At 41.7% G+C, this 14,821-nt stretch overlaps 2 protein-coding genes across 2 annotated transcripts; one reads left to right on the top strand and one right to left on the bottom strand.

Annotated features, from left to right (window-relative positions):
* Nucleotides 1-92: 92 nt before the first annotated feature.
* LOC140951336 (5-hydroxytryptamine receptor 4-like) lies at nt 93-1,922 on the top strand. The gene is made up of 2 exons (XM_073400604.1): nt 93-484; nt 905-1,922. Exons 1-2 carry the CDS (start codon nt 111-113, stop codon nt 1,539-1,541), a joined length of 1,011 nt encoding a protein of 336 aa, XP_073256705.1. The 5' UTR covers nt 93-110; the 3' UTR covers nt 1,542-1,922.
* A 2,641-nt stretch (nt 1,923-4,563) lies between these two features.
* Nucleotides 4,564-14,759, bottom strand: LOC140949988 (uncharacterized). Its single transcript, XM_073399141.1, has 2 exons — nt 14,438-14,759; nt 4,564-13,829 (listed from the first exon to the last, which is right to left on the bottom strand). Exons 1-2 carry the CDS (start codon nt 14,654-14,656, stop codon nt 4,659-4,661), a joined length of 9,390 nt encoding a protein of 3,129 aa, XP_073255242.1. The 5' UTR covers nt 14,657-14,759; the 3' UTR covers nt 4,564-4,658.
* Between the last annotated feature and the right edge of the window lie 62 nt (nt 14,760-14,821).

Genomic DNA, 14,821 nt, shown 5'->3' with positions numbered 1-14,821 from the left:
AATAATGGGTTCCCACGGTCGTGACATAACTTCTTTCTTAAAATTTTGTTTTGATTACTACAGGACGGGTTAATTAGTCCACGAAAAGACACGAGCGTAACAACAAGACAATGATGAGTTCTTCAGGAAGAAACGAAACTCTGATCACTCAAAATAATGCTCGGCCCAACAACCTGACGACCGGCGCGTTACAAGCTACATTGACCATACTTATAATGGCTGCTGTAGTTATTGGAAATATTCTTGTTCTGCTCGTAATTTACCGTCAACGAACTCGACCAAGAGTACGCGTGGCTAATATGTTCATTTCAAATCTAGCTGTAGTCGACTTGTTAATTGGGCTGCTGCTTTTTCCTTTCGCTGTCGCCACTATTTTGTTACAGCGATGGATCTATGGGGATGCGTTGTGTCAGTTTAATGGCGCTGTTAACGTCATTGCTGGAGCGGCATCCATTCTGACCATGGCAGCCATTAGTATTGACAGGTGAGAACTTAACCTGCTCTCTCAGCTTGGGAGAACTATTCCTTAGGCTGAACTGCTTTCCTTCACAACTGACACAGGTGACATACAGGATAAGGTAAGGCTGCCGGGCATTATAATGTCAAGGCTTTGTCCACAGGCTCTTCAGTCCCCCTCTGCTTTTCCTTAGGCTTCGCTTCTTTCGTCCCAGCTATCCCCCAGTATAAGAGCCCTTTTTCATGTCTACCTGATAGTTAGCTGGCCTGCATGAATATTTTTTCTTATTTTTGGTGAGATGCATCTACAGCGGTGTTAATTAAAATATGTAGCTTATACTTTTTGCACTAGTCGGATTAAGAAACAAACCGCACGTGCGCTACTAATCTATCTGATCGGTTGATTTCCACTAAAATTCATCAAGACTTAAACGTTTCTTAATTTTAGGTATCGTGCCATAGTTTCCCAACCTGGAAGTAAACTCAAGCCGAAACAGGCCTGGGTACTACTGACCATAGTATGGACCGTCTCCATTGTCATGGGTGTCCTACCAGTCCTTGGATGGAACAAATATGTCCATTCATCTCTGAGCTCTATGTGTAAAATGTCCTTTACTCAGGACCAAGGTTACATTCTGCTGGTGGCTGTCGCATGCTTTCTGATACCACTCTTAATAATGTTTTACTGTTATTTGCGAGTATTTCTCAAAGTTCGTTTTCACAAGAAGCAAATGCAGCGCTGGAACAATGGACGAGAAGTGGAAAGAAACTTTCAACGCGAAACGAAAACAGCAAGAATTGTCTTCACGGTGCTATTTGTATTTGCGGCCTGTTGGACGCCTTTTGTTATTGTACATATCCTTCAAGCTGTTACTTCCCTAGAGATGTCACGCATCTTATTTTCCTGCGTGACACTCATTGCCGGAATGCATTCAGCTTGCAATCCTGTCATATACACTACAATGAACAAAACGTTCAGGAACGAGATGTTACAAATATGTCCTTGCGTGCGACGTGGGTTCGTCTTTTGCTTTGGTCGCCAAGATCTTGTTCAACCAATTGACGCGGAGACCAGTTTGACGTAACATTCAGGAGAGTAGAAAGAGCTAAAAAGATTTAGAGATAAGATTAACGGCAATTTGCACCACTTGACTATTTTTTAGTCTTCCCCTTACTGATCGAAAATGTTAAGTCCACAAGAATCGTTTTGGACCGTTTTTTAGCTGCTTATTTCCTATTTTGAGAAATTCCGCAACTTGAGTTTGCCTCATTTTTTTCCGCGCATGGCAGAGTGGGTGACCTGACTATCCCGCCCGCGTTTGTCTTTTGACGGCCGCCATTTTTCAAACACGAGAAGGACATTTTTCTTCTTTGGAGGCAAGAAAGTCGAAATCGTGAGTATTTGCAGCCCATTTGTACCGATTATTTCTTCATTTTGATCTGTTGTTTTTATAGCTATGCTTCGTTTATCATCCTTCCACCACAAGTACCATTTGTAAAGCTGCAAGAGTTTCAAATTCGAGCGAAAAAAGATGACAACTTCTCTGTATATTTTGTCCAGTCACAGTGAATGGCGACCTAGAGCACTTGCTGCGTATCATACGTATTTTACTTAGTTTAATGCTCAAATATTTCAGACAATTTTTGTACATAGTTTCTAGTTATGCCGTGTCGACAGGAAGCTTAAACAAACACACACCACACACAGCGGACGAAACGGCAAACGACATAATACAACGTCATGCGTGGAAACTGGGTAATTTTGTTGACTTAAATTGACTAGATATACTTCTCAAGAAAAATTTGTGGAGTATCTGAAGAAAGGAAAAAAATTACCAAGAAAGCACACACTACCGATACCAGGTACAGAAAATGCGGCCGCGTATAAAAGTGAGACGGGGACATCGGGACGCGTGTGTGGGGACTTGGGACTTAGGGACGCGAGACGAGGTACTTGAGGACATCAAGTATGGGACACGGGGACGTGTGGGACGGGGACGCGGGTACGTGTGGGACGGGGAAACAGAGGACGCGGGGTGTGAATAATTGTTGCAAAAGTCGGAAGTAAATGCGATATCGGTCACTTTCCTCGTGAATATTTCCTCTTGCTGATGGAATATTGGAGCCCAAAGCAGGGTAGGGTGGGTTGCGGTCGCCAAAAATTATGTAGAATAACAGCATTCGATTCCAAATAAATTTAAAATTAAGTGGCATAAGCGAGCTTCGAATCCCGAACTGCTAACTCCGAAATCCATCGCCTGTACCACTAAACCACAGGGGATTCGACTATTGTAGCAATATTTATTTTGTTCTACATATATTTTTAGTGGAAAACCTAACAAGAAGTGCTTGCTAACAGTACTGAAAGGTTGATTCCCCCTGACGCGTTTTTGGCTATGCACGTTGACGCAAGCAAATTTTAATCACGTAAATAAGATAGAGGCGAGATATAAATTGTTGAGATTAAACGTGAAGTTAAGCGAGATTCTACTTTTATGCTTACGTGCGACCTTTTATACATTGCCTCTATTTTATTTGCAAACGCAAATTTTACGCACGTACGCATGGAAAAATTACTCGACAGTGGAAATCAGTTAACCATAACCCCAATCACGATAGTCATTGCGCTTACTCTTATTATAAAGAAATATTTTGTGTAAACATAATAAGGAGTCAATGCGGTTTTGGAAGATGAAATCTAATGTTGACCATAAATAACACATTTTTACGAAGAAAGAGATATCGCATTTACCTCCGACTTTTGCGATAATCATTCATATCCCGCGTCCCCTGAGTCCCTGTTTTTGACGTCCCCGCGTCCCCGTCCCACAGGTCCCCGCGCCCCATACTTGATGTCCTCAAGTCCCTCGTCTCGCGTCCCGACGTCCCAAGTCCCCACACACGCGTCCCGACGTCCCCGTCCCCTTGTGCCCGTCCCACTTTTATACACAGCCGGCAAATACTTAACGTGCGCACAGCCATAAATGACTTGTGCTGTGGCAGGTCTAGCAGCCATGGACAGCTGTTTCGTCCTCGTATAGAGCTTAACAGGTAATAACAGGGGCCTGATGGCTGTGCCACGCTGAGGAGTCTAATGAAGGCAAAGCAGCTCGTGTTCTTGGCTGCCACTACCCCAACCAGGGTGATACGATTGTGGGCATGCGCATGTGGTACTGGCCATCAATCGAGAAGTTGGTAGTGTTTGCTTCCTTGTTGAATTTGGTGTAGCCTGTTTACTGAGTATGGTTCTACCGGGAGTTCCGACGAAGCAACATCACGATTATACTTAAGTTCTCTTGGTTGACAAGTATCACGCCATGCATTTTTGCAGATGATCAAAATCAATTTTTCTCAGAAGACAACAATCTAAGACGACTCTGAAGGAAGTTATTGCTTTTTCAGTCCCTTGTTGGTTTCAATGAATCACTTGTCCAAAAGAGTTAGAATGCCAACTCATTTTTATTTGTAACTAATATACTACAAAGCATACAAATCTCTTAAAATATTCTTTTATACTAGACTAGTCATGATTGTAGCTAAAGCAAATGGAAATGAAAAAAAGGTAAATTCCTAATCTCCGAACAAGGATGATTCTGATGCCAAGTGGCTGAAATACCAAGATATGAGATCGTGTTGAGTTTCTTGGTATAAATGTAAAAAAAGTTCCAAGGACTTTCAACCACCACAAGCAAATTATCTTCCAGGTGCTTGTTTGTAAAAATGTATAAAGTTTCAGATCAATCAATTTGGTTGAATTTACAGAATCACAGTATTCATTGCCCTTGTAGGGAAATATTCGTCGAGGTATAAGCAAGTCTATTTATAAATTGACTGTTGCGAGTATACCCTAGGGAAAACAACATACGCGATCCTTCTCCAAAACAAGCAGCTTTAACTGCACAATACTCAGTGTTTTCTTAGTAATATCTATTTTGAGCAAGGCATTGCAACGAGTTTATACACGTGCGTGTTCGACTTCAAGAAAGTAATAGCTCCTAAATTGATTGTTCGTGATTTCAAAAAAAGATTAATAATCATATAACCCCCATATCTCATGTATTTTATACTAAAGGCAAAAATGTAAACTATCTCTCAAAAAAATAATTGAAGTGGCATAAAAACCAAAATGTGATTGTTCAAAATGCCCTAGTTTGAAAAGAGCGCCAAGCTCTCTCAGTGAAAGCTTAACAAGATGATTTTGATTAAAGGTAGAAATTTCTATTGTAATCAGTTGTTTTGTTCCTGTTCAGAGGTGTGGGTTTTGTTCCCTCTGCATAAGCTAAATCTTCTGTTACTCTGTGGGCGCTCACAACACTTGACACAGTTCTTTCGTTATATTCATAACTGAAAGTCTGCCTTTCAAGAGAATTTCCTGTCGGGGTTTTCCTCCCAGTTTTAGAATCACTTTGTTGTTGCAGTGGTCGCTCGTCCTCCACTGGTCTTACTTGCACTTCTATCACTGGTTCTTCATACGTCACTTCCGGCTGGATTTTGCCGCTGACGTTACTGGAGGGTGGACGGGTGTGGCTGTCTCCGGGACGCCTACTTTGGTGTACTGGCGCAAAACCTCTTTGAGAAAGGGGCGCACGCCCTGGACGAGGTGAAGAGCGCGGAGAGGACCGAGGAGAGACAGGTTTACTTCCTCCCACGTCCATGGAGATACTTGACGTCTTTCTGCCGCGTCCTTTAAAAGATAAGTTTTCTGACTGTGTGCGGCTACGTCGGACTTCGAAGCTAGTCTCGTAGGTTGGTTTAACATCCACACGACTGACCTCTGATGGTCGTTTTGATTGAAGGTCTTTGAACTTCCTATCGCTCCTCTGTTGGTCTTCCTGTGCTCTGAATAACTCCTTCTTCAACCTATCGATTTCATTTTCAAGTTTGGTGCATTTTCGATCAAGGGCTTCAATATTCGTATCTCTCTCATCACAGGTCTTTACCAGAAACTCCTTTTCGGATTTAAGATCTCGGAGGTTTTTCTCTAATTTAGCGATCTGCTCTTCCTTATTTCTGGTATCTCTGTTGGCTTTATCTAACTGATACTGGTGGTCCTGGTTGCCCTTTGCTGCACTCTGTAACTCCGTTTCCAGTTCTGCTATCCTTTTGTGAGTGGACATTAACTCGCTGTTAGCCTGTTGTAATCCATCAGTACTGTCTTGGTACACTGTCTCCACGTTTTTTAGCTGCTCTCTCAGCGAACGAAGCTCGTATTGAAGATTGTTTCTCTCTTTTCGCAGTGCGTCCTTTTCAGTTTCAATCTCATCTGATTTCAGCTTTAAAGATTCGATCTCCGCTCGAAGTTCATCTTCACTGTTAAACCTGGACTGCTTCTGATTAGTAAGCTCAAATTTCAGCTGATCATTCTCCTTTTGAATGGCGACACTTTCATTAGCCTTGTTTTTCAGGTCTTGTGTGAGAGAATCAATCTCCTTACGGCAATACTCTATGGTGACCTCTTTTTCAGTTATTTCTCGCCTGAATACTTCAGTTCTTGTATTTATTTCAGTCACCTGTCTAACCACTTCTTTTGAAACTTCTTCTTTCTTGTTGCGGGCTTCCACGAGCTGATCTCTGAGATCGTCCTTTTCTTTGTTTGCGTCGGCCAACTGATCCTCCAACCTTGAAACCGTGGAGCGTAGTGAGGTGTTTACGTATTCAAGGTCTGATCGGTCTTTCAGCGTAGACTTGTTGTTGTCACCAAGTTCATTAATTTTTTGCTCCAAGGAGTGAATGTCCTCTTCAAGCGCTGTGTTTCTCTCTCTACTTTGTTCGTAACTGGATTCTAATTCGGATATTCGCTTCTTATAGAAGATGATTTCTTCTTTAAGGCGAGCTGATTTATCCTCAGCTTCGTTGTAAGCGTCATGTACACTCTCTAATCGCTCTCGGGTTGATTTTAATTCGTGTTCTAGAGATGAAATTTTCTTGTACGCTTCCAAAACCTCATTCTGCAGTTCGTTTTCCCTTTCTTTACTCCTTCGTAGAGCTGCATCTGAGGATGACTTAGGCCCAACAACAGGCGATCTTTCCTTCTTCAACAGTTCATAGTCCGCCTCGATTTTTGACAGCTTTTTCTGTGTGTCCTCCATTTCGTTTTGAAGGTTGCGTTTGTCATTCTCAGCCGTATACAGCTGTGCTTCTAGCTCAATGATTTTCTTTTCGAGCCTATCCTTTTCATTATGTAGTCGATTTCTTTCTAATGTTAAGTTCTGGTTGACCTTCTCGACACTTTTTACCGTCTTCTGAACAGAAGCGATTTTGTCTTCAAGGCGATCCTTGTCTTGTTCCAGGGCCTCACAGCTGTCTCTCAAAGAAACATTTTTGCGATTTAATTCAGATACCTCACGTGCCAAGCGCTCACATTCGCCCCGCAAAGCTTCGGTTTCAAAATCGTTTTCCGGTGTTGCTTCGAGGTTGCTTTGTTCCACTATAGTAATTATATTGTTTCTCTGCAGTTCGTCGTGACTCTGGTGTAAATCGGAGATTTGGTCTTGAAGTGCTTGCAACTCTCGGTTGATTCTTTCGTTTTCTTCTTTCAGCAGTGAGTTGGATGCATCAAGTTCTGAGTTCTCCAGCTGTTGTTTTTGATTCTCGTATTGCAACTGTCTTTTGTCTTCTAAAACGTTATCTAGGTCTGATCTAGCTGCAGTCAAGTCTTTTTTGGTTACGTACAGCTCACTCTGTATTGCGTCAGTGTCCTTCTGCAAGCGATCCACTTCGTAACCTTTCTCTGTTAATTTCTGATGCAGCTCGTCAACCTCCTGTTGTAGTTCCAACGTCTTTTCCTTAAGCTTATTTGTCTCACCTCTTAGATTGTCATTACGAACCCTTGTGTCTTCCAACGTTCCTTTGAGCTGTGCCTGGTACTTAAGCTTTTCTTGGAGATCTTCTTCGAGACAATGGACTTTCGATCTGACATTTTGAAGTTCTCTCTGGAAATCTTTCTTACTCCGAACAGCTGCATCTAGAGCTGTCTGAAGCTCAGATGTCTTTTTGAAGCTGTCCATTAATTCTCGCTGTTTTCCATCCAGTGCCTCTTGAGTGTTAGACAAGTCAGCTTCAGTCTTTGAAAGCATCTGATGTCCTTTAACTATCTCATCATTTAAGGCGTGGATCTTCTCGTCATAGGCTTTGTTGAAAGTATCTAAACGAGCGATTTTGTTCTTGGCAGCTTGCAGCTCTTGCTCTAGTGATGTCACTTTCTTGTGCCAAGCCAGAATCTCGTCCTTTCCAAACTTATCTTTCTCTTCCATGGCATTAATAATATCCTCTAACTCTTTGATGCGATTCTTTCCACAGGTGACTTCGTACTCTAGCGACTGATTTTCGTGGCTAACCTCATCTAGCTCTTGTTCCACTTTAGCCAACCTTTTGCGTATCAAGTCCATCTGATTTTCGGAGTCCTCTTTTTCTTGATAAACCTGTTGTAGCTGTGATTGTAAATCGACAACTTTCTTTTGTAACGCAGCATCACTTTTTATCCTAGCTGTCTCGTTTTCAATGCTGTTAAAACTGTTTTGAATCTCCTGTTTTTTCTTTTGAATGGCGTTGTTCTCATTTTGCAGCTTTTTCTTTTCACGTTCCAAGGCGTCTAACTTGCCTTTTAACTCCAGATTGTTTTTCTTTAGTTGTGAAATCTCGCTCTTAAGTTCATTTCTTTCATTCTCCAGAGCTTGATTACGTGTTTCCAAGCCGGTAATTCTATTCTTCGCCGACAAAAAATCCATCTGCAACTTTTCAATCTCCTTCTTTGCCCCTTGGTAAGAATTCTTGTATTCAGCTGCAGTGGGTCGACAGACTGCAATTTCCTGGGTTAGCTTTTCATTTTCTCGTCGCACTGATTTTAAGGTATTCTCTATGCCACTGATTTTTGCTTCTTTTTCTTGAAGTGCCTCATTAAGGTTTTTTATCTCTTGATAGCCTCGGTCAAAATCATCATTGAAATGATCGATCTTTGTCTTCAATGAGTTGATCTCGTTTACCAAGGAACTGTTTGCCGACTTCAAGGAGTCGATTTCTCCATTCTTGTCGACAAGTTCGTTCCTTAGTCCTTCAATGGTGGTTTTGTTATCGTTGTTTTTCAATAGAAGAATTTCATTGTCTTCTTTCTTTCTGGATACATTGTCTAAGGCATCTTGAAGTTCTGCTTTCAAATTGGCGCTTTCTTTCATCGCATTCTGCAGGTCTCCTTCTAAGTCTGATATTTTGTTGTTGTAGTTGATCAAATCGTTGTTCATTTCCTCGTTTTCGAGTAGAGTGGAATTGAGCTTTAAGTCGAAATCGGCCAATTGTTTCTTTAACGCAAAAGCTTCAGTGTCACTGGCATCCTTCTTTCTCAATGCATTGTCAATGGAGCCGTGTATGCTGGCTAGTTCGTCGCGTGCCACTTGCAAGTCTCTCTCTTTTGCCTTGTTTTCATTTCTCAAATCTTGTATGAGAGCATCTCTGCCAGCTATTTCCTTTGTATGTTGGTCCCAGAGCGTTTGGTACTCAAGCAGCTTTCTCTGTGCTTGGTGGAGTTCCTCGTCATTTTTGCTTAGCTTAGAAATTTCTCCTTCTTTCTCTAATTCCATCTTTGATCTGGCTCTCCTTTCTTTATCCAAGAGTAGGTTCAACTGAGTAATTTTTGCGTTGGCTTCATTAAGTTCATGATTCAATGTATCTACTTCATTTATTGCTCCTTCGTAATCCTCCTTAAGTGGCGCTAATTCTTTTTGTATGGCGTACAAATCGTGCTCAAGTTCTGTTTTCTTCTCTTGAAGTGTTTCTCTACTTGACTCCAGCCTCGACAATTGCGTGTTTACAGCAAGAAGCCTCTCTTGAAGATCCTTCTCGTGACTGGTGCTCTCCTGAAGAGCATCTTCTGTTTCGGCAAGTTTCCGTTTAATGATTGCAAAATCCTCCTCAAAACCAAACGGATTGCTTTCTAGTGTTTGGACTTGTTGGACAGGAATGTCAAATGATTCTTCAACTTCCTTCCTCTTTGACTTTAAGTTGTTCAGATCAGACTCTTTTTTACGTAAAAGCCTCTTCGTTTCTGCCAACTGTTCTTCAATAACAGCATTTCTCTGTTTCAGGTCTTCCAACTGTCTTGTTTTGTTTTCTCCATCCAAGGTCATTGAATCAATGGTTGCTTTTAGAGAAGAGATCTCATTTTCCAAGGCAATATTTTCCTCTCTGTTCCTTGCCGACGATTCTTTCCATTCTTCCAGCTTGTCTTTCAGATGACCTTTCTCTCTGTTTGAATCGGCTAACTGTTGTTCGAGATTTGCCATTTTGGCCATGTGAGAACGCGCTTCCTCATGCATTCGATCTCTTTCATATTCTGTCTTCTGTATACGTCCTTCATTTCCCTTAACATCATCTTGTAGCCGTAGTATTTCTTGTTGAAGGCGTTCCTTCTCTTGTTTCAGTCGCTGACAGTCTTCCCTGTTGTTATTCAAACTTCCTTTCAGCGACTGAACTTGTTCCTCAAGGTACTTTTTGCTGGCTTTGAGTTGGTCAATTTGCTCTTCTTTTTGCTCGATATCTTTGTTGATCATGTCTGCGACTAGTTTCTGTTCAATGAGTTGTTGCTCTACTTTTAGGAGCTTTTCCCGGTTATTAGCAGATCTGTCATTAGCATCTTTAAGCTGTGCCTCCAAAGACAGTTTCTCGCGGTACTCGTGCTCAAACTTCACTTCTAAATCCGAGACTTTACCACTGGCGGTCATGAGCTCATGTTTTAGTGCGTTCTTTTCACGGTCGGCCCTGTTCTTTGCTTCTTCCGCATCGCTGAGTTTCCTGTTCAGCATGTTTGCTTCGTGTTGCAGTTCAATTACTTGTTGTTGAGCCCTCTTGAATTCGCCTTCCACTTTGTTCCCTTTAGCTTTCTGTAGCTGAAGCTCTTGTTTCAAAGATTTCTCGCGTTCCTGGCTCTGTCCTAGCCTAGATTCAATCTCTTGATATTTATCCTCACTTGGAACTACGCTCTTATCTCTATCTTCTTTTTCTTTTTCGAGCGTCGACAGTGTTACCTCCATTTTGGATATTTCAGTGTTCGAGCTTTCAATTTGATATGTGAGTTTTGAGACGTCGTCCTCTAAACTCTCATTTTTCCATTTCAAAGCTTCGAGATCTTTCTTAGCCTCAAGCAGTTCGTTCTCTACAGCCGTCTTGAATGTTTTTAGCCGTTCTAAAGCATTTTCCTTTTCGCGAAGATCCTTTTTTATTCCAGCTAATGCTCTTTCTTTATCCCGAACCTGGTTTTGAACGTTAAGCATTTCCTCTTTCACTTTCCTGTTGGCGGCCAGCTGTTTTTCATACTCATTCTTGAAATGTTCTTTGTCTTTAGTGACATTGACAACCTGAGTATCCATTGAAGTTATCTTGCAAGTAAGCGTGCTTATTTCTTGTTCCATGGTACCACGCCTATCTCTGTAGTTGTTTAGCTCTTTCTCCAGATTATCCAATCTATCTTGAGCGGACCCTAGGCGTCGTTCTAAATCTTCTTTTTCAGCTGCTAGCCCATCGCAGTTGACTCTTGTAGTGATAAGATCTTGCTTTGTGTTGTCCAAATCACGCTCTAGTTGTTCAAGTTCGTTGTTGAGATCATCAATTCCCTTGTCTTTCTTTTCCACCACTTTGTTCATTGTTTCGTTGATTTTCTTATTTTCCAATACTTGACTTTCAAGAATCATTATCTGTTCTTTGCATTCAAGTATTTTACCATTTGCACTATCAAGTTGCTCTTTTAACTGCAGTTTTTGTCGCTGAATGATCTCTACCTGGGATTCAAGTTTGTTTGTACGGTTTCTGGCGTTGTAGAGATCCTCCTCTGCTTTGTCTTTTAGTCGCAAGGCATTAGTGACTTGGCTCTCCATGTCCTTCAACTTCTTGTCCACAGATAACAGTTTCTGGTTGACTTCAGTGTTATCGTGAGTCAGCCTTTCGATTTCTTGGTTTTGCGAAGCGATCTTTTCCTCAGCGTCATCAAGCTCTTCTTCCATTTCCTCATTGTCTTTCTTCACCCCGGCCAGCCCGGCCTCAGCCTCAGCGAGTTTCTTTCTGTACGTGGCCAAATCTCTTTCCAGATCGCTGTTTCTGTTTCGCTCAATTTCAAGTTCGCGCCTCGCATTCTTATCAATATCCTTCTTAATAGTGGCTTCCAGTGTGCTCATCTTCTTTGTCACGACACTGTGTTCCACTTCAAGGTGATCACTCTTCCTCTTAGTAGCCTCGTATAGGGAATTGAGTCTGTTTAATTCGTCGGTCAGCCCTGTGACCTGTTCCTGAAGTTGCCTCTTTTCACTTTCGACATCATCTACAAGGGTCTTGTTACATTTCAACTCTGCTTTGAGATCTTCATGGTCGTTGGTAAGGAAAAGAAGTTGCTGTCTTAATTGTTCAATAGTGGATTCCTTATCTGCACCGTCGCGTCTATAATCGTCCATCATACTTTGCACTTCTGCTAATTGCGTCTTTACAATGTCCGTTTCATCTATTTTTTGGCGGTCATTACCAGTGTAATTTCCCAGCTCAGTTTCTAGCCACTTCTTATTTCTCTCCGCTTCTGCTATATCTACCTCTAAACGCTCAATTTTTTTCGTAAGCGTTAACACTTGCTGCTGGTTTTCCATTCTTTCCTGATCACACATCTTTAACGAGGCTTGGAGCTCGGATGTTTTCTTGTAGTAATCCTGAAGCTCGTCACTTAAACGATCCTTTTCTTCGTTAGCGAGTATCAGATCTGCCTCCAAATCTCGTAGATCCTTCTGCATGTGCAGATTTTCTTCATGAAGACTGTTCTTCTCTTCTTCCAAGATTTCCATGTGTGTTTGCAGCTTATTGATCTCCTCATATAGTGGGTCACTTTTGCCCTCCATAGCTGCGATATTAGCTCTCAAGTCGTCAATCGTACGATCCTTGGAAGCAGTTTCTCTCTTGTACCACTCTGATGTCCTATGAGACTCTGCAGCAGAAGCTTGTAACGTAACCAATTCTTTTCTTAGCCTAGCGACCTTGCTTTTTTCATCGTCTAACTCTGACTTAAGCTGCTCTTTGCTTTTAGTGATATTGTCGAGCTGACTCCCTAGTTTCGACAAGTGTGTCTTCATTCCAGCAGTCGAAACTTCCAGTTCCTCATTCTCCTGCTCGTTACGCTGTAGAGTTGCCTTTAGTTCGGTGATCTTACGCTCGGAATGTCGCAGTTGACTCTTTAAATCGTCGTTTTCCTGCTCCAAGAATTCCAGCTGTGATTCCAGTTCCACAACTTGTTTGTTCGCCTGTTCACACCTATTCTGAAGATTTTGCACTTCATCCATGGATTCCTGAGAGCTCACCTCTAGCTGGTGGTTTTTGTTTTGGAGCGAAAACAAATTCGTTTCTAGGTCACTGATGCGCTGGCGAAGACGACTGACATGCTGTTCATTTTCCTTCGCTTTCTCGTTGGTCTTCTCGCAGTTGTTCTCCAAGGTGGGGATGCGCGCCTTTACTAGTGCCAATTCTTTTTCCAGTTCATCTCTTTGTGCTGATAACCCTTCGTTGGCTTCGGCAAGATCTTGTATCTTCCACTCAGATTCATGCAGTTCCCGCTCCAAGGCTTCCTTTTGCTTGTCATTGATATCAGAAGAGAGCTGGTTCTTGGAGAACTCCTGCTTCAGAACGTCAAGTTTTGCTTGAAGTGTCTTATTGGAATTTTCAAGTTTCTCTAGCTGGCTATTCTTCGAGTTAAGCTCTTCACGGTATATATCGGTCTTCTTTTGATTTTCCAAGAAATCTTTTTGCATCAAATTGTACGCTTCTTTACCTTTCTTGTAATCATCCCTAAGCCCCTCCAGCTGCATCTTGAAATTGTCTCTTTGCCGAAAAGCACTTTGCATCTGTACCTCGAGTTTTGATGCCTTCATCGAGTTGACTTTTATTTCCTTCTGTAGCTCCCTCTGGGTCTTGTCAGAATCAGCTTGTAAATCATTAATTTTGCTCTGCAGTGTTAAAAGTTCTTCATGTAATTCTTCCTTCTCCTTATGAACGAACTTATAGCTTGTTTCCCACTCAGTAATCTCTTGGCGAACAGCAACTAGTTCATAATTGTCATCTCTACCTCCCCCAGGCGATGAAACAAGTGCTTGGCTCGAGGACAGCTCTCGCTTTAAATCTTCATTTTCTTTCTCGAGGGATAATTTTTCCTCCCGTAACCTTCGAATAAGTTCTTTTTGTGAATCGAAGTCTCTTTTTATCGCATCATACTCCCATTCCTTTTCCGTTAATTTTCTTTGAACACGATTCAATTCGTCTTGGTGTTTTTTAACATCAGCACGAGACTCCTTTAGCTGTTCTTGTAAATTTGTTTTCTGTTTTTGAAGGTTGTCGATTTGTACACGTAGTTTGTCAACCTAAAAGGCAAAAGGGTTTTTTTAATTTGCTTGTTTTATTAGCGTCGCACGTTTCTGCTTGACTCCAAAAGATAATTACTATGCAAAGTGGCAATTGTTTATCTAGCGAAAATGATTAAATACCTCAATTTTTTGCTGAACAGGTCACTAAGTTTTGATTTCCAAAGGTAAAGAAAAAGTTTTAAGGTTGAAGAAAATACTTCTCAAAACTTCTCCTAAAAGAGTTACAAGTACAAGAATTACAAGGCTCGGTAGTTACTTGGCAAAAGCTGTTATTGTAGGTTGGCGTAAGCTATGCGGGTATCCAGAAACACGCTAATTATCTCAGATCTTGGAAAGTACTGGAAGGTGTTGAAATCCAAGTTCTCATAAGTTTAATCAGCTGATTCTTTCGCCTAGGTGAAAGCTATATGCACCAAAACCGAGAACGTGATACGACTGGCTATAAAAAGCAACGGTGTTTAAGTGAATTTCGCTCAGGAGAAATTAGTATCTCTGTTTTCGTGTCTCTACAACCTGTAGGTGGTGTGGTGTGATTTAGATTGCGAGTCTATGCAAATCAGTACCAACTTCCATCAGCAATCACGAATAAAATCCAAAAATCGTACCTCATTTCGATGCTCTTCCTTTACATAATCCAGTTCCAACTTAAATTTTCGATATGCTGTCTCCAGATCACTAAACGTTTCTCTTGCAGTGGCGATTTGTTTCATCGTTACATCCTCGCCCTGAATAGTTGAAGGCTCACTATTTGTTTGGTAATATGGAGACACTGACCTATACGGTTCCATTGCAGACTGGCTCGTCTTCGAAGTGCGACTCTCCATTACGGCTTCCACGAAAAAACTTCTACTCAAGCACTCCTCATAGTCATAGTCAAAATCCCGCTCAAGTTTTCACGCGAGCGGCGAGAACGCAATGTTATTCCGTTCTAAGGCTTTTTCATAAATCTCTCGTCCCCTGAGGTCCACCAGTTAAATTACCAGCTGCTA

Source organism: Porites lutea, chromosome 10, assembly GCF_958299795.1.
Source record: "Porites lutea chromosome 10, jaPorLute2.1, whole genome shotgun sequence".
In the NCBI taxonomy this organism is placed as follows: domain Eukaryota; kingdom Metazoa; phylum Cnidaria; class Anthozoa; order Scleractinia; family Poritidae; genus Porites; species Porites lutea.
Note: the sequence above shows the minus strand (reverse complement) of the source record. Positions and strands in the feature narration are given on the sequence as shown.

Bases quoted from the DNA above. Each gene is read 5' to 3' on its own strand.
- LOC140951336 (XM_073400604.1), top strand. From the start codon at position 111: ATGATGAGTTCTTCAGGAAGAAACGAAACTCTGATCACTCAAAATAAT. The intron at 485-904 runs GTGAGAACTTAA...TCTTAATTTTAG, and splicing joins GCAGCCATTAGTATTGACAG to GTATCGTGCCATAGTTTCCC.
- LOC140949988 (XM_073399141.1), bottom strand. From the start codon at position 14,656: ATGGAGAGTCGCACTTCGAAGACGAGCCAGTCTGCAATGGAACCGTAT. The intron at 13,830-14,437 runs GTACGATTTTTG...TTTGCCTTTTAG, and splicing joins AGGAAGAGCATCGAAATGAG to GTTGACAAACTACGTGTACA.